This window comes from Primulina eburnea, chromosome 3 (assembly GCF_022965805.1).
Source record: "Primulina eburnea isolate SZY01 chromosome 3, ASM2296580v1, whole genome shotgun sequence".
NCBI classification, from domain to species: Eukaryota; Viridiplantae; Streptophyta; class Magnoliopsida; order Lamiales; family Gesneriaceae; genus Primulina; species Primulina eburnea.
The window spans coordinates 7327453-7351413 of record NC_133103.1 but is presented as its reverse complement, the minus strand read 5'-3'; the positions used below and the strand labels follow the sequence as shown (position 1 = coordinate 7351413).

Below are 23961 nucleotides of genomic sequence, written 5' to 3'. Positions count from 1 at the left end.
AACCAAAAAAACGATAGGACAAATATCGTTTCAATATTTAACTAAAAATCAGAACTCGAGTATGGTGATCCTTGGAAATTATATTATGATTAAAAATATGCTATCAGAACATATAATTTGATGCCACGAATTTCTAACGCGATTGCTCTTTCAAAGCAGTATATATACACATAAATCACGATTGTTTCGTATGTGACCGACCGACTCGACTAATTTACTTATTTAATATCCTCAATTGCACAAATAAAGAGCTTAGTTTAATCATTAATGTCACCGTGAAGGATAATCACGATTAATACTTGTCTAAGCAATCATAAAACAATGAAAATTGACACAAAAAGATTGATACTGCAATAGGTAATCTAGTCTTCCTCTTCAATAACCTTGGTACCCAAGCCCTTCAATCCTTCAGCAGGGATTTCTGCAACAGTAACGAGGGAGTACAGCTCTTCCTTGGCATCCTCGTCATCATTCCTCTTGCGAGCAATTCGAACTCTGACCCTCCTTGGGACACTTCGAATACCCCTGCTCCAAATTTGCTTGTTAAGCTTCACATCCACTCTCACATCAGTGGTACCCATGGCTTTCCGTGCGAATTTTCTGATCTCTTTGATGGCATTGGGAGCCTTCTTCTTAAAGGTGCTAATTAATATCCACGAAGAAAGAATTGTATTGAAATGGAAAAGAATATATCAAAAACCAGTATTAATTATAGGCATGGAACTGTAAACATAAAAACATTGAAAGATAAGAACTGATGCATGAAGCCAACCATCAGTGGAGACAGAGATGTGATAAACATGAATAAAATGATAAAAATATGGTAGCCATGATAATCTAAGAAGTTAATCGATTGAAGTCACATTAGAAGAGAGTGCAAAAGGCTCGAATGTGAAGGCAAATAGAGAACACGTATTGAGACATTTTAAAGAAGACGTTATATTGCTGATCCGCATTACCTCCCAACGCAATTTGATAAGAAACTTGATAATATTATTAAAAAAGAGTGTTTCTTTTACATGAAGTGGATTGGTGGTCCATTACCAAGAAAGATAAAATCATGAAATTAGCAATAAACATAAGTCCAGTCTCTTAAAAGATCAAGTATCATTAAACTCTGAAACTCTTTCAATCCAGTTTGCTATCTTGATCTTGATTTTTTCCCAACATTCTTCTACGTTGTCTTCCAGATCTTCAAAGACTCTTCTATTTATCTCTAACCAGATACCCCAACAAATGCCATGGATCACCGTCCTCCAAAAAATTCTTCCTCTATTATATGTACTTACATAGACGCTAAGTTTTCCAGACACATTTCTCAACAAATACAGTTCCATATTTTTTTACATCAGGCGACAGGCGTCTCAGGAAAGCAAGCCATTCTACCCTATATAAACAAAATCCATATAGCGAGTTTCCAATAAGCACGAGTTCTGTCTCCCTAGTTCCGTGTCTTAGGTAAAACTTTCAACTTTCTTCTATCGGTGATCCATTTTGCTTACCCCTTGATTCATGTTTTGTTCTTCAGAAACATACCTCATAGTTTGCATCTCCTCGTCAGCAAATGCCCACATATCAACTCTACTCATCCACTCAATTTACAAAACACTAGTGAGCCACAGAGAAATATCAAAAAATATTCAGGAAAGCAAACCAGATAAAGCTAAAATCATAAGAAAACTTCCCACATACACCCAGCAGTGCAAAAATTCAAGAAAGCGATGATTCCTAAGAAGCATACCAGCCATGTAACCTCTTGTGGAGGTTAATGGTATACTCCCGCGTCACCACTTCATCCTTTCTTCCCTTCGTTTTCTCAACCATTTTCTCTCAATCCTACAACTACTACACCTGCATTTGCAACAAATCAGCGAAGAAGAAACGAAACTTCAAATTAGAAATCAATCCAGATAATTTTCGATCTAAAAAAATAGATCAAATTCATCAACCAGCGTGAGCGTGAGCGTGAGCGTGTGCGTGTGCGTGTGCGTGTGCGTGTGCGTGTGCGAGAGAGAGGCAGGGAGGCGAACCTGGAAGGGGTTGTCCGGCGGCGGGCGGAACCTCAACTATAAGAACAATTTGAGAGAGGAACTTAAAACCCTAATGGCATAACATGTCATTTTATTGTTTATCAGAGCTATTAATGTCTTTTAGTCGCAGACAAATTATAAAATATGAACAGACTTATTCCACTAATTTTTCATGTTGAAATCTCTAAATCATCAAACTTTATTTTACCTAAAAGTATCATTTTCTGATACAGTTTTGAAGAATTTTCTGATATCTTTTAAGGATAATAACTAAATTAGAAATTTAAAAGTTTAGCATCTATATTTGTTTTTTTGTGATTTTAAGTCTTTATATTTTCAAAATTTTAGTTTTAGCTGTATCTTTGTTTAATATTTTTTGATGTGACGTTGATTTGGTTCTGACATGTAATTAACATATCATCCGTGTCTATTTTCGCATATTCGATAAAAAAATATGAAAATTGTCCATAAAAGATGGATGATTAAAAGTGAACTAATAATATAGAAAACAAAACGTGTACATAAACCAATATAGAGCAGGTCTTTTGTGAGACAGTCTTATGAATCTTTATATGTTAGACGTGGGTCTACCTATATCCACAATAAAAACTAATACTCTTAACATAAAAAATAATATTTTTTCATAGATGACCAAAATAAGAGATCCGTCTTACAAAATACGACCCGTGTGACCGTTTCACGTAAGTTTTTGTCACTAATATATATGCCAAATTTTCAATTTTCCCTAACTAAATTTTAATATGGTCGTACTTAAAATTACTTCTAGACTTGATATAATTCTTAATATCACTTTTTTGTTCTTTTTGTGCTTTTTTAGATTTATTTTTTTTGGTAAAATGGTTTTGAAATATGTGATACAAACTTGGTTATATATATATTTTCTGTCAAAAAAACTATTTTTTTAGCATAGATATATCTTGTTATGAGCATACCAAACTAATGATATCATATTAGATTTAGACAGATATACAAACTTCTAACAGTGTGAGATGTATTTCCAGAATCAAGAAATAAAATTAAAATATAACATAATAATAAATTGGTTTTAGAATGGTGTTAATTAAAAATACATATCAAATTAGGAAATATTAAACTGTAAAAAGGGTGTTCAAAAGAACAAAAGGTGTAATATTAATTTTTTAAAATGAAGGAAGCTTGGAATATAAATGGCAAACTAGCCTAATTTGTGCATGTCTCATCAACCATAGTTTTCAAACATAAAAAATTGGCAATGTGCAACGAGTCCATTGCTATAATTTCCTCTTTCTCAAATTGCCTATAATTTCCTCTTTCTCAAAAACAAGGCTGACGGCAGATACAAAGACAACCGTTAACGCACATAAATGCCTCAACAAATTCTGGTTGTTGTTCTAAAGCAACCATTTTCTTAATTCAAGTTTCCACAAAATACAACGTTGAACTCTAGGCTTCACGAAGACACTTTCTGTGAAGGTCCACATCGAATTGGCTGGCTGTTCTTGACAAGTTTTGTGCTTCAACAGTGAAACAAGCGGATCAAGTGATTTATGGATCGACTCAAAATCAAGCAGGTGCTGCACATCAATGCAGGCTCTCACGTGTTGAAGGGAATCCACTGGTTCTTCAATAGTTAGGTCACAAGCATTTTCCGATATTGCAACATTGTTGAGCACTTTGAGAAGAGTACGACCATAACCCTTTCGTTGGTAGGGAGGTACGATTAATATCCGCCAACAACAAATTCACATCCTATTTACCAGTCTATGTTGGTAAATTCACCAATTGTCTATTATTAAAACACACAAAAGCTATGTCTAAAAAATATAAAAACACAGACAAAATCAAACCTGACCAAGACGTAGCCTCATGCCAGTAGGGTATCGGTGAAAACGATAAACAGCTGCAAAGCCAAGCAAAGTGTTGCAACTATCTTGTTGACCCTTTCCCACTTGAACATATATTTGCCAACTTGAATCAGTAACATCAATAGGATTGCTACCTGTGTCAGTAGCACAATAATAAACATACTTCAGAGTCCAGCAATCAGTACTCTATACCAAAAGTAACATAGTGAAACAAAAACAACAAAATCAAGAGACAAACAACTCAGATCCTGAAACATAATAGATAGATCCATACATAAAAAGATGCTGTTTCTCTCTCAGTAAATATAGAAAACTCTCAAGCCGAACCACCAGATGCTGAAGGAAAAGGTGATAGTAATTAAATTAACCCTTTCGCCCCAAATAAATTATATCAGCATAAAGGCAAGCCACTTGCAAATTGCTACAAAATTTGACATTCATGGTCGATGAACGGAGTTCACAGCTCAAATAAATCCTCATCAAGCAGCAATATTCAAAACGTATAGGATTGGAACTACACAAATATACGCAGGCACACAATATTATGGCGCAGAAAACATAGGCATCACTAAGGGAATCATTGTAGAGAACATTTTATTTTAGGCAGAATGAAATCCAGATACACATTTTATTATCGAATTGACTGACATGATAAGGATCAACAAAAAAAAATATTCACCTCAACATTACCATGCTCTTCTTTCAGATGACATTGGAGTTGCAGCTATTAGAAGCATTGTTTTGCAAGACTCCTGCACTTGAGACAATATTTCTAAATGCATGAATAGTGGGAGATACAAAATTAGAATATAACAATTAATAAGCAGCAGCATGCATGAAATTCCACACAGGAAAGGATTCTACATACTTTACATAATTGTATTCAGACGAAAATGTTTGAAGGAAGTCATCTTTCTTCTCAAAGAGGTTCTGAGCAAATATATTCTGTCATGAACAAAGTACATATTTGAGTTATATACATGAGTTTCATAGAGAAGATCAGGAATTCTCAAACATGTGTTGTCAATATACCTGAAGAGATGACTTTAAATCTGTTTTTCCCTTGCCTCCCTACCAACAGAAGTGGTCAATAGAATCTCATGATGGAACATGCGACTGAAAATGCCTGATATCTAAAACATAGATTTCCTTGTCACGAATCATTTGGCAGTTATCGTCTGGAACTCACATATTATTAAGAGCTTGATTTTATAAACTCTTATGTCGTCGACCGTCGGAGAAGCAAAGAAACCAAGACAGAATAGATTAGTGCACAGCAAACAGTTGCTCATCTAGAGAATATCAACCAATTCATTAAGTTTTACCACTAGTAAGTAAGTACTTACATCTGATGAGCTATCAAAAGAAATATCTGCATATGAATGAAGGGATACACTACTAATCCAAACATTGATTTGCATAATTAAAGACACAGAAAAATTAAATTAAACATCCAAAAAGACCCAATTGGATTAAAAACCATAGAGACCAAGTACCTGATTCTTGACGGCCAAACAAACCCTTTTTATATAAGATGTAAATAACAATACATCAAAGAATGTTAAGTTTATCCAACTCTGCAATCCTATCATCAGCAATTACTTTTTGCTAAGAAAGGGCCAAGTGAAACAATGTCCGTGGATAATATATTGGCATGGTCCAGACATGCTTCTAAATTGCATGGCTCGACATGGTTTAAAAATTCATTAAACCAAATAACATGTCCTTGAGCTAAAATATAGATGATCTTGTGATTCATCTTTATGTGAACAACAATATAGATTTAGTGAAAACACAGAGAAGTAATATGCATTTAAAATTTAAATACAATAAGACCATCTAATTTATGTTCTTATACACTAAATGGATACTAAGAGAAAAGGCTCTCATTCTTTACTGACAAAAAAGTTAACAATCAATTAATTTAAAGATCATCTTTAAATCCAATTCCATAAAGTGATAAAGAGTTATCATGCTAAATATGTATGTCCGTCGCCGAAAATGCCACAACCATAAAAAAAATCAATAAAGAACAAACAAATATAGACAGTAGAAAGAGGAATGAAGGGTCTTATGCTTAGTGAAAATAAACAAAACTAAAACTATGAACTTTAAGATTGAATTTAGAAAAAATAAATGAATAATCAAAATTAATTCCAACATAATACCTTCAGACCCTGGAAACCATATATTCTACCATCTTCTTCAAAGAAATGGTTTAAGTCAACTGGCTCGATTTGGAAACTGTCCGGGGAATCCACTTCTTCTTTGTTCGACACTACGCATAAAAGTAATAAATAAACAACCTTGTAATAACTAAAAGGGATAACCAAAACTCCAAGGCCATTGATTATATGCCGATAGCTGCTATCATAATAAGTAGAAGTTCTTCAGATTCCTCACACGTAAAGCTACCACTGATTATATAAATTATCAAAGCAAGTGATTAAGTATTTTTAAAGCAGCAACGTCTATATTCCTATGAATTAGTGTATTCTTAGATTTTAAGAGGATTTAGTGATCCAACTTGCTTACCACTTTTATGGGTTCCAGGATAAACAGAAATTTTATTTGATAACTTGTCCATAAACAGAATAAAGCTACTCGGTTCAAGCTAATAAGCTTCCATACCAAATGAGAAACTCATAAAATAAGATTTAACTAAAATTTCAAAACTCGTTACTAAATATTACTCCCATTCAATTTCTGTTCCAAAATTCAAAACAAAAATCCAATCGTTCATAACGAACAATTTTAAGAAAAAATGTATAAAACATACATCAAGTAAACTAACAAATTAGCAAACAATCTTAAATAATCAGGAAACACGGACCCAAATAAATCTTGATGCACTCATTGGCTTCAACTCCAGCATCCGTAGAGAAGAAATTGAATAGAAATATGAGAAACGTACAGGGAATATCCCGAAGCTACATTTCACAGTATAAGACGAAGAAGAATCCCACCACCACAGGAGAAAATAAAGAGAAACAGACTGCATTCACCTACCAGATTTGGAGAAACCGACACGGCGTCGCTTCTTTTGGTCGAAAATTGGATCGGAGGAAGAGTGGTGCTTCGTTCCCATATTCGGAGATTAGGGCTTGCCCGTGGAGCGGGAAATGGGAGAGGCGGGAAATTAGAGAAATGTGTATAAGAATACTAGGGTTTAAATAATGTTATGTAAGACAACGAAGCAACATAGGGCGTTTGGTCTAGTGGTATGATTCTCGCTTTGGGTGCGAGAGGTCCCGAGTTCGATTCTCGGAACGCCCCTTTGACACCTATATTTTTCTTTGGTAAGTTCTGTCTTTAGCAGATAGGCGTCCAGATCTCTATGCTCTGTCACCTACAAGAAGGTGTTTGTGTGAGAGAATGTGAACAATGAGAGTAATATATTTTTGTTTAGAGAATTTGAAAATAATATTCACATATTTGTTTATGTTTCCGAAAATGAGAGAATTTCCGAAAAGCATAAAAAAATATTTTTGTTTTTCAAAAAAACTAGCATAGCAAATATCTTTTCAAATGTATTTCTTCAGTATTTCCGAGGAGTGACATCTTAGTCTGCTAGTAATTCTTCTCCAATCCAAATGTATTTGTTCAGTATTTTTTATATTGCATATTTATAAACATAATATAAATTTTGCTGTATTTTAATGTTTTTCATAAAAATAAACATATATGCTACGCTTTTTTTTATGCATACCGAGTGTAGCACCAATCAAGTTGTTCAGTTCACTCACCAAAAAAAACAAGAAGAAGCTCCAATTAACGTCTAGAAAACGCTGGAACAAATTAATCTGTTTTGTATACTCCCAATGAATCAAACGGACTCCAGCATAGTAAGAAATTACAGAACCTTACAGTATAAAAACTGCTGAATTTGAAAAAATCAAATTTACATGATGATACAGAAAGAAAGAATAAATACTCTCCATGTGATATCACTCACCGGTATCATATGCGTATAAATCTGTAATCGTCGACTTTAAACCGTCAACAAACAGATCCACCATTTAATTAAAAAATTCCATACTCTAGCAATTCAAGGACGATTCTTCCGGAAAGCTTGTACAAAGCTATCATAATCAGGGAGCTTTGGATGAACATGGCTAGCTTTTTGAGCGCCATCATTTTTATTTGAATTAGTCTTGTTCAAAGTTTTTGTCTTCGGATTTTCATTTCTAACTGAAGTCTCTGCCTTTGTCTGGGGACTTGATGGTTGTTCTGATGCAGATGATTTGTGAGAGGTTCTAGGCTCAGGTGGTGTCAAGGTAGTTGGTTTCGCAGAGTTAGGTTGCTCTAGTGTCCCCAAAAAACTTGGATTACTAGGCTTAGAAACCTCTTTGTGCTGCTTAGGAGGTGAGAACACGCTTGATTTAGCAGGCTTAGAAGCCACTTTCGTAGAGGTGGGATGTTCGGCATTTTCCCACTTCATAGAGCTCTTCCTTTCAGATTCCAATTCTCGCGGTGTCTCAGAAGTGTTGATTCTTGTAAAACATTTTTCATCCTCTTCATCAGAATCAAGCATTTCAGACTTCTTCAGCTGTGTTTTGACAGGTTTTCTGTCATTGCTGGCATCACCATCAAGCGCTTCAGACTTGAGTCTCGTTTTGGACACATGCAATGTGCCATGAGCTGCTTTTGCTGAGATGGGCTGCTCAGGAGGTGCCCAGAAATTTGATTTAGCTTGCTTATAAGGTACATTTGCTGAGGTGGGTGGCTCATAATTTTCCAATTTTTTAGAGTTCTTCCTCCGAGACTCAGATTCTTGTTGGTTTTCAGAAGTGTCAGACACTCTGGATTGTCTGTGCCCAGTAGCATCAGAATCAGGAGTTTCAGATTCATTCCACCTAGCAATGGGAAAAGAATTTGGTTTGGCACTGGATGAAGGGGCTTTTGTTCGTCGAGAAATCCCGCTTCGCAGATGATTTTTTCTAGCAAGGGACTCCTCTGGAGCATCGTCATCTAAATCATTATTAGAAGAAACATAATTTGCGTGAGAAGCTCCAAAACTCGATTTTTTATTAACTTCTTCTGCAGCATTAGGAGTAACTTGTCCTTGCCTTTGACCGGGTTTCTTTTGTATATATTCTTCCTCCTCAGAACTATCACTATCTGAACCAGAGGAGAGAACCGGTATTTTTGTCCTCTTTTTATAACCAAACATTTTGTTTATCCTGGGGCCTCTCAACAGCAGAAGGAGAAATGGATCTTACATTTGAGGTAGCAGCATCCTCTGTCTCTTTCTCCAACAATGATTGCCCACCGAACCCATTCTTCAAATAAGAGGGCTGGTTATAGCCCTTATGCCGAAAACCACCAGTAAGTTTTCCAAATTTTAGCCCCTCTCCGTTATCTGAATTAGATTCATTTCCATATTCAACGGATTCAATCTGAGACTCGGCGGATCTTGAGGCTGGCTTGCCAGAAGAGGATTTCCGAAAACTTAAATTTCCTGGAGGATTCTTTTTTCCTTGGCTACTTTTCTCCAGAATTTCCTCAGACGTCAATTCATCACCAGACAACAGGGATGACTGTCTTCTGCCAAATACTGAATATTCCTTTTTCTTACCAGCAGAGGATTTCCTAAAGCTCAACTTTCCTGGAGAAGCATTTTTTCCTTGGTCGCTTCCCTTGAAAATTTCCTCGGACTTCAATTCATCATCAGATGAAAGCGAAGATTGTTTTCTGCCAAATCCTGAATATTCCTTTTCGCTTAACGGTGACCCTAGTGATTCTCTGCTTTTTTCTTTAATTTCTGATCTAACTGGGTGACTGCTACTATTTTGTGCACTTGAAATATTTCTCGAGCTTTGCTTCAATGTGTGTCCTATCGTATTCATGCCGTCATCACTTTCAGAACTTGGTCCATCGGAATAGTCAAATTTCACAGCCATATTATCATCCATTTCTGAACCATCTTTAGCTACTAAATTTTCAGAAAGATCAGGCGATGAGTTCTTTCTAATGGAAATCAGCGATGGAGTGTTGGGCTCCAAGATTTTGGTTGGGCCAGATATAGGGCTCCAAAAATCAGAATTAACTGAGGAGTTCTCAGGTAATTTCGATGGAAAATGAAATACAGACTCTTGCTCATCATATGTAGTGCCAAAATCATACCCACCATCACTCTCTGAATCAGACTTGTCAAAAACTACGGCAGCAGTCTCGTGGGTGCTTATCTGGGAAGCTTCTCCAGGAATGCTTCCCTCACTAATACCCGAAAAAGGATCCTCATCAACCTCATGCCCAAAAGTTTGGTCCTTGGAGTTCATAAAAATGTTCTCACCATCAGAAATACTAGAATGGGCACGAGAAGAGTTGACACTAGGCAGTTTCACATTCCTTTCTTCCATAAAATGCTTGGATTTCTCTTGCCAGTCATTGATATCCTCAGAATCATACTTGATAGACTGTTTCTTCGTACCAGCATCCACAAAAGAATCCTCACCAGCAACATGCCCAAACTTTCGGTCATCGGAGTCCGCAAAAATATTTACATCATCAGAAATACTAGAACCAGATCTAGAAAAGTTGACGCTGGATTGTTTCCCAATCATTTCTTCTCTAAAATTCTCAGATTTCTCTGCCCAATCATTAGTGTTCTCAGCTTCACACGTGAAAGACTGTTTCTTCATGCTCATTTCACCTCTGGATACCTTTAAAGATTTCTTATGAGAATGCGCACCTGCAGCTAGGACATCATGATCCTTTGTATCATTATCTTTTGAAGCTTTAGATTTTAAAGAAGTTGATTGAGCATATTCCTTTGTATTCCTAAGACTGTCCTTGAAACTACCAGAAGTCTTCTCATTATAAGGTCTACCCCTATCAATTTGCTCCCTTTGTGGCTCAGTTTCTTCAAAAAAGGGCTTGCTTGCAGAATCTTCAGGGAATGGTTTACTTGCCAATTTTGACGTTTCATAGTTTTCACGACCTTCATTTCTTGAAACATGGCCCTCTGAAGAGGAATTTTGCCTCATAATTCTATCACGGTTCGAAAGTTCTGCAGCAGCTCTAGCTGCCACACTAGCCCGTTCGGCAGATTCAGCAGCTACCTGTGCTGCAGCAGTAGCATCTTTGAATTCCATATTCCACCTCTGTCTATCCAAGGAGGACGCATAGTTTTCATCTTGAAACAATTGCGTCTTCTTGTCACCTAAAATCGCAAAACAAATAGTTATGACACGAAACAGAAGCAAAAAAACAAGCCATGTTAGAGTAAGTTGTTCATTCACTTCAGTTATGTAAGATTGTACCAGGGGGCCTTGTTTCTGGTTGGGACGTTCGGCTGATCCCATAATTTTGGGCAGAAGAGATATTTTCTGTTCCCACTGAAGTTTTGGGATCCTGCTGGGAGACATTAAATGACGTACTATGTATCTTGTTGTCACTAGAGGGAGGGGGAGTTTGGATATCTGGATCTCCAGCGCTAGGTGCTTCAGCATACAGAGTACTCGCCTTCCCAAATGTACTTGGTCCACTCTGATTAATTGAACAAATTGACCCAGATATCAGAAAATGATATAAAATATTCTCTACCTCTAGGATATAATAATCTAAATCAAATTATATGTGGAATGCCCCAAAGCAACTGAATCTACCAGCAAGTCAGTTGGCGGCACTGGATCTTTCTCATCAAATGATTTAGGATCCCAATTGACATTATGTTCCTCTGCAATAGCACTAAGAATTTTAATTTTGGCATGTCCATCTGGTGCCACTGCCGATAACTTCTCAACTAACTGAAAATATAAAATCAGATTCAAATGATAATTCAAAATTTTAGGGTTCTGACTAGAGCCCAATTATTATTTCCTCACATGTGTACTTCGAGAACTAAATACCAGAACATACCATGCGGCCGACACCACATTCTGGACGTAATTCTATAGCTGCAGTTGTGAAATCTTTCCCGTATTTTGCATTGAAATGCTTCCTGACGTCTAGAAGTTCAGGTACATCTCCACATCTTGGTGCTGCAAAAACTACACTTGCAATTGCTTCTTTCAGGTCGATGGGGATATTTCTACATAAAAAATATGAAGCCTTAAAATAATGGAGAAATTATTTTATGTTACATGCTAACTGAGATAAGCACAGATAACTTATCATAACTGTGAGAGAGATTGCACACCACTACGCATGCATAAAGAATGCCGTAGGACAGCCCTTACTGTCTAGTTATAAAATGGCTCAATCTACAATCCCAAAAAACACCAGTAGTTGACAAGAGTGTAGAATCATAACTTCAGAAGGAAAGACAGGTAGGGGATTGCAAACTTTTCTGAGAAGCATAGAGGGAGGGCTAGAACTTTTGTTTATGAGACACTCGAAATGACCATCCTTCTTATAGCATAAAACGTAGTAACAAAAAAATTATAGATAAGGCAATATGTTAACTGAACCATAACATGAAGAAACCATGAATAATAAATAAGAAAAATGGATAAAATGCACCATATTGTGGGAAAAAGTACAAGGGTCAAATCCTTCAATTTCGTGTTGTTCTCAACAGAAAGTGAACCCATTAGGCTAAACTATCAAATAATAGCACTTATAACATGCATATGATCCTAATTCAAAAAAGCGCAGAAGTGGAGGCCTGTGCTCTAATTAAAAACTTAATAGAAAATACAATAATAAGACCTATAGAACCAGCCAACAAATGGATTAGGGAATGTTTTATATTTCAAGTGTCATTAAATACTTCACATTCAGGTAAGCAAGATGCGACAACAATAAAATATGAACCTTGAGTCAACACAAAATCATTAATAAAATTTGGAAACTCGGAAAAGAGTCCTTTCTAAATTGCGATCGGTGATAGATAAGATCCATATGTCAGTTACATTTTATTGGGTAAATTAATGCATGTATAGCATGGCCACAAGGATTCCTTGTCTTCTGAATTTTAGCCCAAAACAAGGTCTCATCATGATGTACACAGTGTAATGATTGGATGAAGAATAATGTCTTTTGTAAAAGAAAATAATTGGCTCAGTTCACAAAAGTGTTCCTTTTCCAAATTTGTTAAATAGGAAAACATCTAGCAGTCTACTTAAAAAATAGCCAAACACCTGTCTCCTATACACTTCTTTACTGTCTGTCGTGATGCATGAGCTCATTAGTATAGAGTAAGTTCTTCAAGAGATAATTTGGATAATTTTTAAACAAACTAAATTATGAAATATTAGCAACATAGTTATTCATTGAGCATTCTGTCAGACAAGATATACATACTTTTGCGATTCAATTATGGGCAAACGTGAAACAATAAGTTCACAGTAAATCTCGAGGAGATCATATGCAGCCATCATCTTCTCTTCCCTGATGACATGTTCGATCCTGACATTTAATAAGATAGACGTGAGTATAATACCTTATATAGGGTGAATATTCCAATATTAGACGATGATCAAAGCAGAAAAGAAAATCAATGTCCTCAAATTGGTATTTAAAAAAAGCAAAAATTTTCCTTCAGACATGCAGACAGATATCATAAATTAGACAGTAGACAGCCTATCTAGTATATGCTTATAATATATAATAATTTTCATTGAAGATGTGAATTAAAGTTCAAGAATTCTTGGCATTTGAAAATATCCACTACACGTAATAACATAAAAATCGTATCATACAGATCTCCTGATGGACTATGTTCTGGGTCATCTATAGTTTATTTTCCATTTCTTAAATGACAAAAGTTCTTTCAAAATTACCCTTAAAATAAACATGGATTATAACTAATGCGCGACCAGCACCAATTTAAGATGATGCCCAAAATTTTCACTATTTCAACTCTTGACTAAAATTTGGCATCAATCTCAAAGACAAATCTCAAACGAAGAGGGAGTATAATTTTTCTATGATAATCCACACTATTTCTCATATATAGAGATGTCAGAATATTTTACAATCCAAAATATATCATTTTGGAGCATTTGAACAATAGCTTTCTACTATAACACGTGATATGTCCTGTTAATAATGCCTGCGTTCTAGACATGTTTCTATGTTCACATCTCTTGTACGGTCGTACCAATCTTTATATCTAAATCCAACTATTGTAACTGAAACCAAGCAACAAAGACTTTACATTAACTGTATATAGACTGGCATACCAAAGTTTATGAGAATACATTTGTTCAAGGACTTCATGCACTGCAAAATGTATTTTGCAGTGCAAATCAAGACACGGAACCATCTTATAATCAGCAACTGACATTTAACAGTCACAAGAACAACAAAAAAGGGAACAGAAGACACGAAATTTCATAAAATATGAATCTTGATAAATAAAATAAAAAGGAGCCATATGATGTACTCGAATTCGGGCCGTCCGATCCTGACCAGACTCAAGCAACTGTGCTATTTCCCTTTTCATCTGTTTCACTTGAATTTCTTTCTTGTTCCTCAATAGCTTCAGCCTTGATCCCGCCAGCCTCAGCGATGTCTTGCTGCAATAAATCAATTCATCGCACTCAAATTCAAAAAAATCAAAAACACAGCAAAAATGTCTAAAAATAAACAAAAAAATATATAGTTATTAAATAATCAATCAACTCAAAAGAACATGTGACAGCGAGCCAATCAAACAATTCAAAACATAGCAAACTATAAAATTGAAAAACAAAATTTGCCCACAATATGGCTGAACATGAATACAAAATTACGGAAAGTAATTACCATTTGGCCGGGTTAAAGCTCCTGGAAAGCATATCCTTTGAACTCTGCAGAAACTTCGATTTCTTCATCTTGTGAATAGATTCTCCAATAAATGCAACTACTCAAATGATCACCACCAAAAATGGGATTTCCGAAATCCAACTGCTTGAAAGAATTGAAAAATATTCGGGTAAAATAAAAAAAAAAATGAGATGGATCGAAGATTCAATTTAGGCCGGTATTCAATTCCACCTTGTCTTAGGGGGAGAAATTATAAACAATGGAAAATTCTAGGTTTAAATAGGAAAACATGTAATTAAGTTGACTTTTACTATTATTACTTTGTCAACGTTATTTTATGCTTAGTTCCACATATTTATATTATATTATACAGGTATAAAGAATCCCATATAATATATTATTATATTATTAAATGTACATTTTAAATAAATTTTATTTAGGAATCGCATATTAAGTCACAAATATTTTATTGATAATCCTATATCGGGAAGTACTTTTTTATGATGTAGATCATGTATACATATTTGTAAATGTATTTTATATATGATGTAAAATTATTTCTAGGATAATTTATCAAAATATATGATTTATTATAAAATATAAAAACAGATAAATTATTATTTTATAAAATGTCCAACCGCGTTTGATATTTAAGGTTTTTTACTCGTTAATTGACGAGAAATACGTTTTATATCAATAAATGTCTCTTCGTGTTATGTCTTTCACAACTCTATATAGTTTGAGTTTAAGCATACTAATGGGGTCTGCATTGCTTAGAGTATAATAATCTTGATATATATTTAGTATTGTCATCGCAGACAAAGAAATCAATGCTAACAATTATAATTTTTAGTATAATAGTAAGCATTTGATCTTGATCGTGACACTTTTTTATTATTTAAAATGACCGAGATATATATTTTCTAAAATACGAAAATTGAATAATGCTTTTAATAAAAAAAAAAGGCGGAGATGTAAGCAAGAGCCTAATTTATTTAAATATGGCAATTAAATATCTGTTGTTAAAGTTGTCCATAAATGGTCATACCGGTTGTATTAGGAAGGCGGGTGGGCCCATGAATTGACCATTAACGTTTCTGCAACTTATAATATAATAAAAAAAATTATAATATATTCTAGAATGACGCGTGATACTTGGTAAAAGTTGCAAATAATAATAATGAGAGACGCAAGGAAAGTTAAAATATGTCGATGCATCCTCGTCGTTACCCTATGGTTTCATGGAGAGAAACCCAAATAAACTTTTCTACACAATCCACTTCTTTTCATTTTTAGTTTTTAGTTTTTTTTTTCTCTGATCACCTCTAGCTTTTAACAAATTGAAATTGAAATCTAATTTTTCAAAAACTAGAAAAGTATCGCAAATTTACAATTATTTGCAGACATAATACCATAGGAAAGCATCGTGATCATGTTTATTATGATTATTCAAGAATATGTAATTAAGTCGATTTATTAAAATTTTACAACATCGAGCTAAGATTTAGCTCAGACTTAAAAAGATGCAGGCGCAGGCGCAACTTCTAATACATGATATTTTACTTTATATCATCACAATATAAAATTATTCAAAAAAATTAAATTTTAAGCTACAAGAGCTGACTCGTGAGGTCCTGAACAACTTGGATTTAAAAAGGCTAGTGCTTTCCTTTCTTGCGGCCAAAATGGTCTCCGAACATGATCACCATGGACGACACTCCTACTGAGTTTGGGGAGTGGTCATTTTGTCTCCTGGATGTATTTATGGGACGCATTGCTGAATCTTTTGTCATGCGTGAGAGATTGACTCTCTGTCGCTCGTCGGCTCTCCTTGATCCAGTTAATTCTCGAGACTCGCAGGTTTCTCGGGACGTGACTCTTATTAATGATATCGGGAAGCTTTTCAACCAGGTGGATGGAGCAACCATACATCATTATTCTCTTGAGGCCAATCAAGTTGAACATTTGTTAGCTAAGCAAGCATTGAACTTTTGGATAGATTATTAGATTTTGATTGTAGGTATTACGGACATGCCTTTGTTTAATCAATCTGCTGTAAAGCTCGATTTTGTAACAGGCTAATGGAAATGGTGGCTTTGTTTTTTTAAAAAAATCCTAAGGCAAATCAAGCTTCTATTTTCAAATTCATGCCAAAATTATCATATGACGCTACGAACAACTTGAAAGATCAAATTTGTGAGATGGACTAACAAATCAAAGCTGAGTTGTCAAGTCTCAGTCAACTCTTGAGCTCAAGTGCTCGACTCAAATCCGAGCTCAATATTTGAAACAGCGTCTTATGTACAAAATCGTGATTCAGTTAAAAATAATTTTAGCCATCAGATTAATTTGGTTTTTTTATCTAGTTTGGAATGGTTCACAGTTAGCCGTTCTTTAAGCACATCGGATCCGAACTATATTTTCAAAATACTGGATACATAGGAACGCGTGATCATTTTTCAAAAATTGTTGACTATTGAACATTTCTGTAATAAAACTTTGGTGCTTCTCTCATTTTTTTCCTTCCTCGTTCGAAGATCATTTCGAATGTGATTCAAGTCAAAACACTTGAATAAATCATGTCCTGGATGGCAACCTCTAAAGAAAATATATTATCCTCACCTTCACATTTGAATTTTTTAAAGAAAAACAAAAAAATCACTTTTTTTTTTTAAAGATCGCCAACACTCCATAAAGAAAATACTAGTTTAAGAAGTCAATAGTTTCTCAATGACTAACCTTCAACTTCAACGCTTGTTGCCTTGTCCAACTATAATTTTACACATCTAAGTCATTTATATAACTCTCAATAACTTAACCTAGTCAATGTGAGATATCTAATACACCCACTCGTATCATATATGTACACAAATTAATTGAAAATAAATAGTAGATAAAAGTTTTTTTCTGGTTGTTGTAGTGAAAATGATAACATCACCCATGCATCGGACAGTCTGTTGGAATCAAAATATGTTTATCATGATCTATTTCAAGATAACAAAACCGCCATAATACTCAACTAGAAGAAATGAATTACTACAGATGCCTGCAGATATTTACCTGTTTTCATCCATCTTTGAAAAGAAAATAATTACTCGCAAGAAAGGACCATTCACGTTTTCCTCCATCACCAAACAAATCAAAATATTTTTTCGTCATAACGAAATTCAAACGAATAGATGGCATTTCTGTTTGCATATCTTATTTTGGTGCAACCATACAGACTTTTCTCAACATAGGAAGCTTGCCGCATCAGTTAGGGAAAATCAATAGTAAAAAAGGCAATCATATTCAACATTGCTATCTCAGCTTCAAAACTTTGAAGAGAAAAACAAAAGGATGCTGGGGTAAGAAAGGTCCTTACCAATGGTTATAACTTTTTTCCTTTTTTTTTTTCAGGGATAGTAACCGGTAAAAGTGAATCCCCTTCCAATGATTTCACCAGCACAGAACCATGCAAAGCACTCAAGCCCAAACAAAGCCGCAATGCCTGCATCCTCTACCTTCAGCTCCTGCCTGTGCTTCCACAAACTCTTCACATAATCCAGTTCCTTCCAAAATGACTCAGTACGACCTGGAATGCTGCACATGGATGATATATGATGTTATATAAAGACGCAGAGAAGACCAAAAATAAAAATAATGCATATTTGAGGGATTCATTGAAACAATCAATTGCTTAAATAAATTTAGCAGAAACATTTAGCTGAATGAGGCATGCACAGAATATGGGACCAAGTGGGTAATTGCCCCCACACATTCGAATTTTATGTGTATATTTCAACAAAGGAAGGAAAATGTTTGGACCATCCAATTTGGCACAAAATTATCTAAAATGACTTAAGAGGGATGACGGTGACTTTCATTTCACGCAGAGCAGCATGATAAAAGATACACACGTGCAACTGACAAAAATTTAGTATGAATTTCACCATAGACCTTTTTTAGCTCCCCCGTCCCCAACCTCAACCAAAGTTCTTTGTCCCAAAGTGAGATACATGAACTTTTTTACCATCGAAGTTGAGCACCTTGTCAAACATTTCACATAATGATTCTTTTATGATTCACCATGCTAGACAAGTCTTCTTATGAAGGAATGCAATATGTGTATTTATGTACGTATGGGAACATTCCTTCCCAACCATAAGCGTAAAAGAAACATGCAGCGCAGACACATCTGGAGATTCAACATCCAATGGAAACAGGTGAGCATGAGCACACAATCAAGGAAATGAAACTAAGATCCTGTTGGTCACAACCACCACCATTGAAACAAAAAGTAATCAAAACTCCCACAAATGTAATCTGCTCAAAAAAGAAACAAACGACTCGAGGTAAATCTGATGGTTTCAGGTGCTACTTCAAGTTAACATAAATTACATGAAAAAAAGCAAGTCAAGCAAACTACATAGTAATCGTTGATAAAGCAATGAAAAGTCAAAAGACACCAAAACACTCCAAGGAATGATTGATCCATCCTAAATTTTTGGTCAGGAGACCACATTCCCTCTAACAATGCCGAAAAATATTTCTATGGTGAGCTTGACAAGTTGACAACTTGGTCCCACAACTAGAGTTGACCAGTCAAACAGCACTTTTTTTAATGCACTTCAGTCTGTCATATATTTATGGAAAGAAAGAAACAACTGAACCACAGGGCAATATACAGATAGGATTCAAAACCTTGTCAGTAGAAGTTAAAAACAAGTTTTAAAGGTGACAGAATGTGGATACTATGTTTAGTCAGAAACCTCTAACAGTCAAATTGCAAGTTATTCTCACTCATCTATAGTTAAAAATATACATATATATATTGTATACACTGTCGAAGAGACTTACGCAGAACTTTCAAGCTATAAAAACAGACATCATTAAAAAATGCTTAGAAGGTCAGTACAAAAAAGGTAAGGTTGTCACATGTGTGGATGTCTACTTTTCGTTAACAACCTCTATAGCTTACATCAATGGACATATGGACTATGAAATCACTACTCTTCACTATGTGTAGTTCAATAAATTTTCAAAGATGGCAAGTCTAATGTTCAAATATTAAAAAGCACAAAACCATCGACAGTTTTACACAGCTCAGATATCTCCCAGTTCCATATGTGATCAACTAATTTCTTGTTTTGCTCTGGCATTTAGCTTGTGGCGCTCGTAGGCTAACTCACGTAATATATTTGAATCAACACACATTGAATGATTCCCAAAACAAGACAGGTACGTCCCATCAGAAGGCGGTAAGAAATGTTGATTAATGCCCTCCAAGACTTCGTTAAATCAGTATCATACAAGTAAAAGGTGCTTCAATTTACTTAGTTGATTTCATGGCTTATACAAATTACAATACAAACCGAAATATTCCGAAATCAACGGGCACCCTTGGGAAAAAGGTCATGCTGCTTAAGCGATTGCAGATACGTATTTGTGGCATACATCAGTCATTTGTAAAACGTTGGGGATAAAACATGAATTAATAACAGCATTTTTTCTCGTTCAGTCAGTCATCATCCAAAAACAGGTACCCTTGAAAAAACGGTCATGTTGCTTAAGCGATTGCATGTTTTTATTTGTTCATACATCAGCCATTTATATCATTGGCGTTGGGACCGAAACATGAATTAATACCAGTAGTTTCTCTCATTCAGGTCATTCTTCGTCCAACAATATAAATATTAAGATAAGAAATTGAACCAATATGAATTTCTGAAATTTTTCAGGTAATATGACCATTATTTTTTTCCCTAAGCATCAACAAATATGATGCAGTCTCATTTGGGCCAAAAGAACGGGATGAAGAGTGGAGGCCAATCATCGCAACCTCCATGTTCTAGGTGTACTAGACGAGAGAGAAAGGAGCTGCACACATGCAACAGGGAAGAAGAAAATGAGATTCAAAGAGAATATTTTTCAGTGTCAGCATTCAGAAAATTATAGCAAATTTCAGTTGTTCTAGAGGTCGGTTCGGTAAAGAGAAAGTCTCACTTTCTTGTTAGCTTTATTTATATTCCAGCTTGATTTCATCATATTCGGATTATTTCAAGTCAAACACTTTCTTTCAATAGATAAAACCTTCCTTACATCTTTAGTGAACCTATTATCATAATATTGAGGTTGTATACTGACAAGTTATATTGGAAAACAGAATCATACAGAGGCTTAAATTTCTAAGAAAGAAGATTGATGTGTCCAAGAATTCCAATTAAAACAATGAATGTAATGCAAGGATGCAGAGTAACCTAGCAAGACGAGTGTAGAACAACTGCTTTGCTAACTCATTGCATTTTTCCACAGTTGGTGGGTCTACAATGTATTGTTTATTTTGCTCCAACAATTGCTTGTGGTAGGCACATCCATGCTTAGCGACAAATTGTGAGGCTTGTAAAACCTTGGCTTGCACCTGCTGCAACTTGGATGCCATCAATTCTCAAAGTAGATTCTACACGAAACATATCAAACAAAAGTTACGGCTAAAACTTAAAACTAAAATGGTTACATATTTGAGTTTCCATCTCAACATAATTAACAAATCAAGTCAACCGAATTCTAGAGAAACTCTTACACAAAATTGTCTGAGTTTACTATATAGGCTTCTCACGACTGTAAGACAATACAGAATGTTACTTTAATCGGATATTTCCATAATTTAATTGCTTTGTGTGGATCCCATATGATTTATGATATCTAGATGGATTGTTCAAGTTTACCTGATGATTAACCACAACAATTCATTCCACGAGGCAATAATTGGAGTACAAAACAATCCAGTGACCATTTTACTTGGCTTTGTTACAAGTATTCCATTGCATCAACGATGAAAAAAGTAACATTTCAACAAAAGCACCACTAAGTAGAGTAACTTGCAGCCAAAAACTCATCATCTTATACTCTTGTTACTGGCTAGGATATGCTACAGATAACTTATATTCATCAAAGGAAGAAAGAAGCACCATAACTACTTGATACTTCAAATTCAGCAATTTGCTAGCATATAGTGTCTGCAATTAGATAGTTTTGTCTGTCAATTCAAACCCAAAAGTAGACCTGCAACTCAAACATACAACGAAGGCAGCGAGTACTACTTTTCTCTGTACATTTAGCTCAAGGCTACTTCCCCGACAAAGAAATATAGGAATTTCACTACAAAATGTCTATTGGCTACAAAAGAAAAAAAAGAATTATCTACGCCACGCAGTCATTTCAAATAATTGACGGCAAAGCAAACATATTTCCACCAATTCAGACCTTTCCTATTATTCCGTTCCTCGGTAAGTCCACGTTCGATAAAAAAAAACATGAGATACCTAAAAATATCAAACACTTGAAACCCAGTTCACAGATCGCATCGAATACGAGAGCCAGTAAAAAAAGAAAAAGATTACCCTAATCATGACTGATCGGGAAATAGATCTGATAAATATGCTCAAAATACCATGAAAACATGAACGAAAAAAAAATTACTGCTGATAAATTAGTGCAAAATTAAGAGAAAAATAAGTTGGATTAGCAATTGACCTTTCCTCAGACCCTGGGCGAGAGTTTCACGATCCAAGGGTTTTTCACTCGTCGTCAATCCGCTCAATGTACTCTTGCAGTCTTGCGAGAGTAGAAACAAAATGAAGGGTGGGCGAAAAATATGGGGAAAATTTTTTTTTTAGGGGTTTTTAACTTTTGTTGCACAACCCCAGTAAATTGCAGGGTTGTTTTGTTTTATAATCTTGTTAAATTTTTTTTTAAAAAAAATATTATTCAATAGTGTATTTGTTCACTATATAAGAAGGTTATTTTTGTAAAAAAAGTTTGACCAAGTCTATTTTCTCAAATACACTACTGGAGGTTTATTGTAGTTAACTTTACGGCTGGAATAAACTAGCAACCCAAACATGCAATAATTTATAGACTTGTTATCTAACTAATTATTTTTCAAAAATTAAAAATTATTAATTATGATTAAAGTCCGAATAGTTTTTTTGGTTATATGTTTTCTTTTGGATAAAACTATTGTTGTTTAACAACTCTGCATGAAATTTGCCCTAAATATGTGTTGAATATAATGGTAGAGTATGTTCACTTGTGACGAATTGGTCACATGTTTTATTATTTACCAACATTTTTTCGACAAATATGTCATACAAGATATATCTATGTGATTTATTTAATTGACGTGATTATCAATAGTTTATCTAGTGCGTATCTACAGCAGGGGCGGAGGTACATGGGATTGTACCCGGGCTAATTTTTTTTTGAAAAAATTTATAGGTAAATTTTATATAATTTTAGAATAATAAATATTACAAAATTCTAGAGATTAAAATTCTAATCCGGGCGGAGCCGTATTTCTGACTCCGCCCCTGATCTACAGACAACATATATATATGACTTCTGGGGAAAAAATCAACATTTTCGAGATGAAAATTTTGAAGACTAAAATTATATTATGAACTTCTTCGTATGTATATAAGGAAGTATTTCACTACATGATTTCGATATATACAACCACTTGTGTACACCGACTCTTGTTGATGTAAATGCTAATCAACTGAAGCTCACACCTCAACACTATATATTCAAAAACAAACTTATGCCAGTTACTAGATTCAATCGCTCTCCTTTCAGTTTGATTTAAAAATGAATGAGTGAAAGAGAACTATAACAGAAAGTGATTATAAAATATTAAATATAATGCTTTGAAGCAGCTCAATATATGACTTGAAAGAGTACTCGAGGACATGGATAATTTCTCAAAGATGATGCAGAGATTCAATAGTTTAAGTAGTTTTCAATGTGAATGGTTTGAACCTTAAATATATGAAACTTTTGAAAAGAGTTCTCTTTTGTACGATCCGCCAACAATAATGCATAGAATTTCGTTTGTCTCTGGATTACATTTATGTTCATATTGGAGAAGAGGGCGACTACATGGGTAGTAGTTATATAAATAGAAAATTTAGTCCAACTAATTGGTAAAAGCCCAAACAACAAAACCAGACAACCCATTAATTAATTTTTTTAAAGAACAAATTATAAATATGGATGTAATGGTATGTTGAGGATCGAAGTTGAGTTTAGAGGGGGGTGAATAAACTCTACTCGTTTTTCGTTCTGATGAGGTACTAAAATCCTGTTAAGGATAGTAGTTGATCTTGTGCGAATACTTTCACCTGATTACAATAAAATGTGCGGAAACAATCTGATGAAGTAGTTGAAACAATAAAGCAGTAGGCATCAGTTGTTTATGGAAGTTCGAAGATAAACTCTTCTACGTCTCCCATTCTTGTGTTTCCAGAAGGTATAACTAAAAGACTTTGGATATTACAGTACAACTCTTGTACACACCCACTTCAGAAGGACTTACACTTCAGCCTACTGAA

The 23961-nt window shown here is 34.8% G+C and overlaps 4 protein-coding genes and 1 non-coding gene across 5 annotated transcripts; 1 reads left to right on the top strand and 4 right to left on the bottom strand.

The window, feature by feature from the left end:
* Positions 1-113: 113 nt before the first annotated feature.
* Positions 114-2185, bottom strand: LOC140825890 (large ribosomal subunit protein eL31). The gene is made up of 3 exons (XM_073187912.1): positions 2031-2185; positions 1742-1851; positions 114-642 (listed from the first exon to the last, which is right to left on the bottom strand). Exons 2-3 carry the CDS (start codon positions 1822-1824, stop codon positions 363-365), a joined length of 363 nt encoding a protein of 120 aa, XP_073044013.1. The 5' UTR covers positions 1825-1851; positions 2031-2185; the 3' UTR covers positions 114-362.
* A 994-nt stretch (positions 2186-3179) lies between these two features.
* On the bottom strand, positions 3180-7206 carry LOC140828699 (histone acetyltransferase type B catalytic subunit-like). Its single transcript, XM_073191619.1, has 9 exons — positions 6906-7206; positions 6729-6771; positions 6069-6173; positions 5242-5315; positions 4928-4966; positions 4764-4840; positions 4607-4667; positions 3879-4081; positions 3180-3758 (listed from the first exon to the last, which is right to left on the bottom strand). Exons 1-9 carry the CDS (start codon positions 6981-6983, stop codon positions 3422-3424), a joined length of 1017 nt encoding a protein of 338 aa, XP_073047720.1. The 5' UTR covers positions 6984-7206; the 3' UTR covers positions 3180-3421.
* On the top strand, positions 7100-7171 carry TRNAP-UGG (transfer RNA proline (anticodon UGG)). The gene has a single exon. It is a non-coding gene; the product is annotated as a tRNA-Pro (tRNA).
* A 458-nt stretch (positions 7207-7664) lies between the features above and the next one.
* LOC140825889 (uncharacterized) lies at positions 7665-14858 on the bottom strand. The gene is given in 8 exon segments (XM_073187911.1): positions 7665-9056; positions 9058-11060; positions 11161-11386; positions 11506-11646; positions 11759-11930; positions 13145-13247; positions 14228-14361; positions 14591-14858. Coding segments are annotated over 8 exon segments (3960 nt in total). The 5' UTR covers positions 14659-14858; the 3' UTR covers positions 7665-7943.
* Positions 14859-17727: 2869 nt separating this feature from the next.
* On the bottom strand, positions 17728-22261 carry LOC140825888 (uncharacterized). The gene is made up of 3 exons (XM_073187910.1): positions 22106-22261; positions 20830-21029; positions 17728-18172 (listed from the first exon to the last, which is right to left on the bottom strand). The coding sequence occupies exons 2-3, from the start codon at positions 21009-21011 to the stop codon at positions 17986-17988; spliced, it is 369 nt and encodes a 122-aa protein (XP_073044011.1). The 5' UTR covers positions 21012-21029; positions 22106-22261; the 3' UTR covers positions 17728-17985.
* Between the last annotated feature and the right edge of the window lie 1700 nt (positions 22262-23961).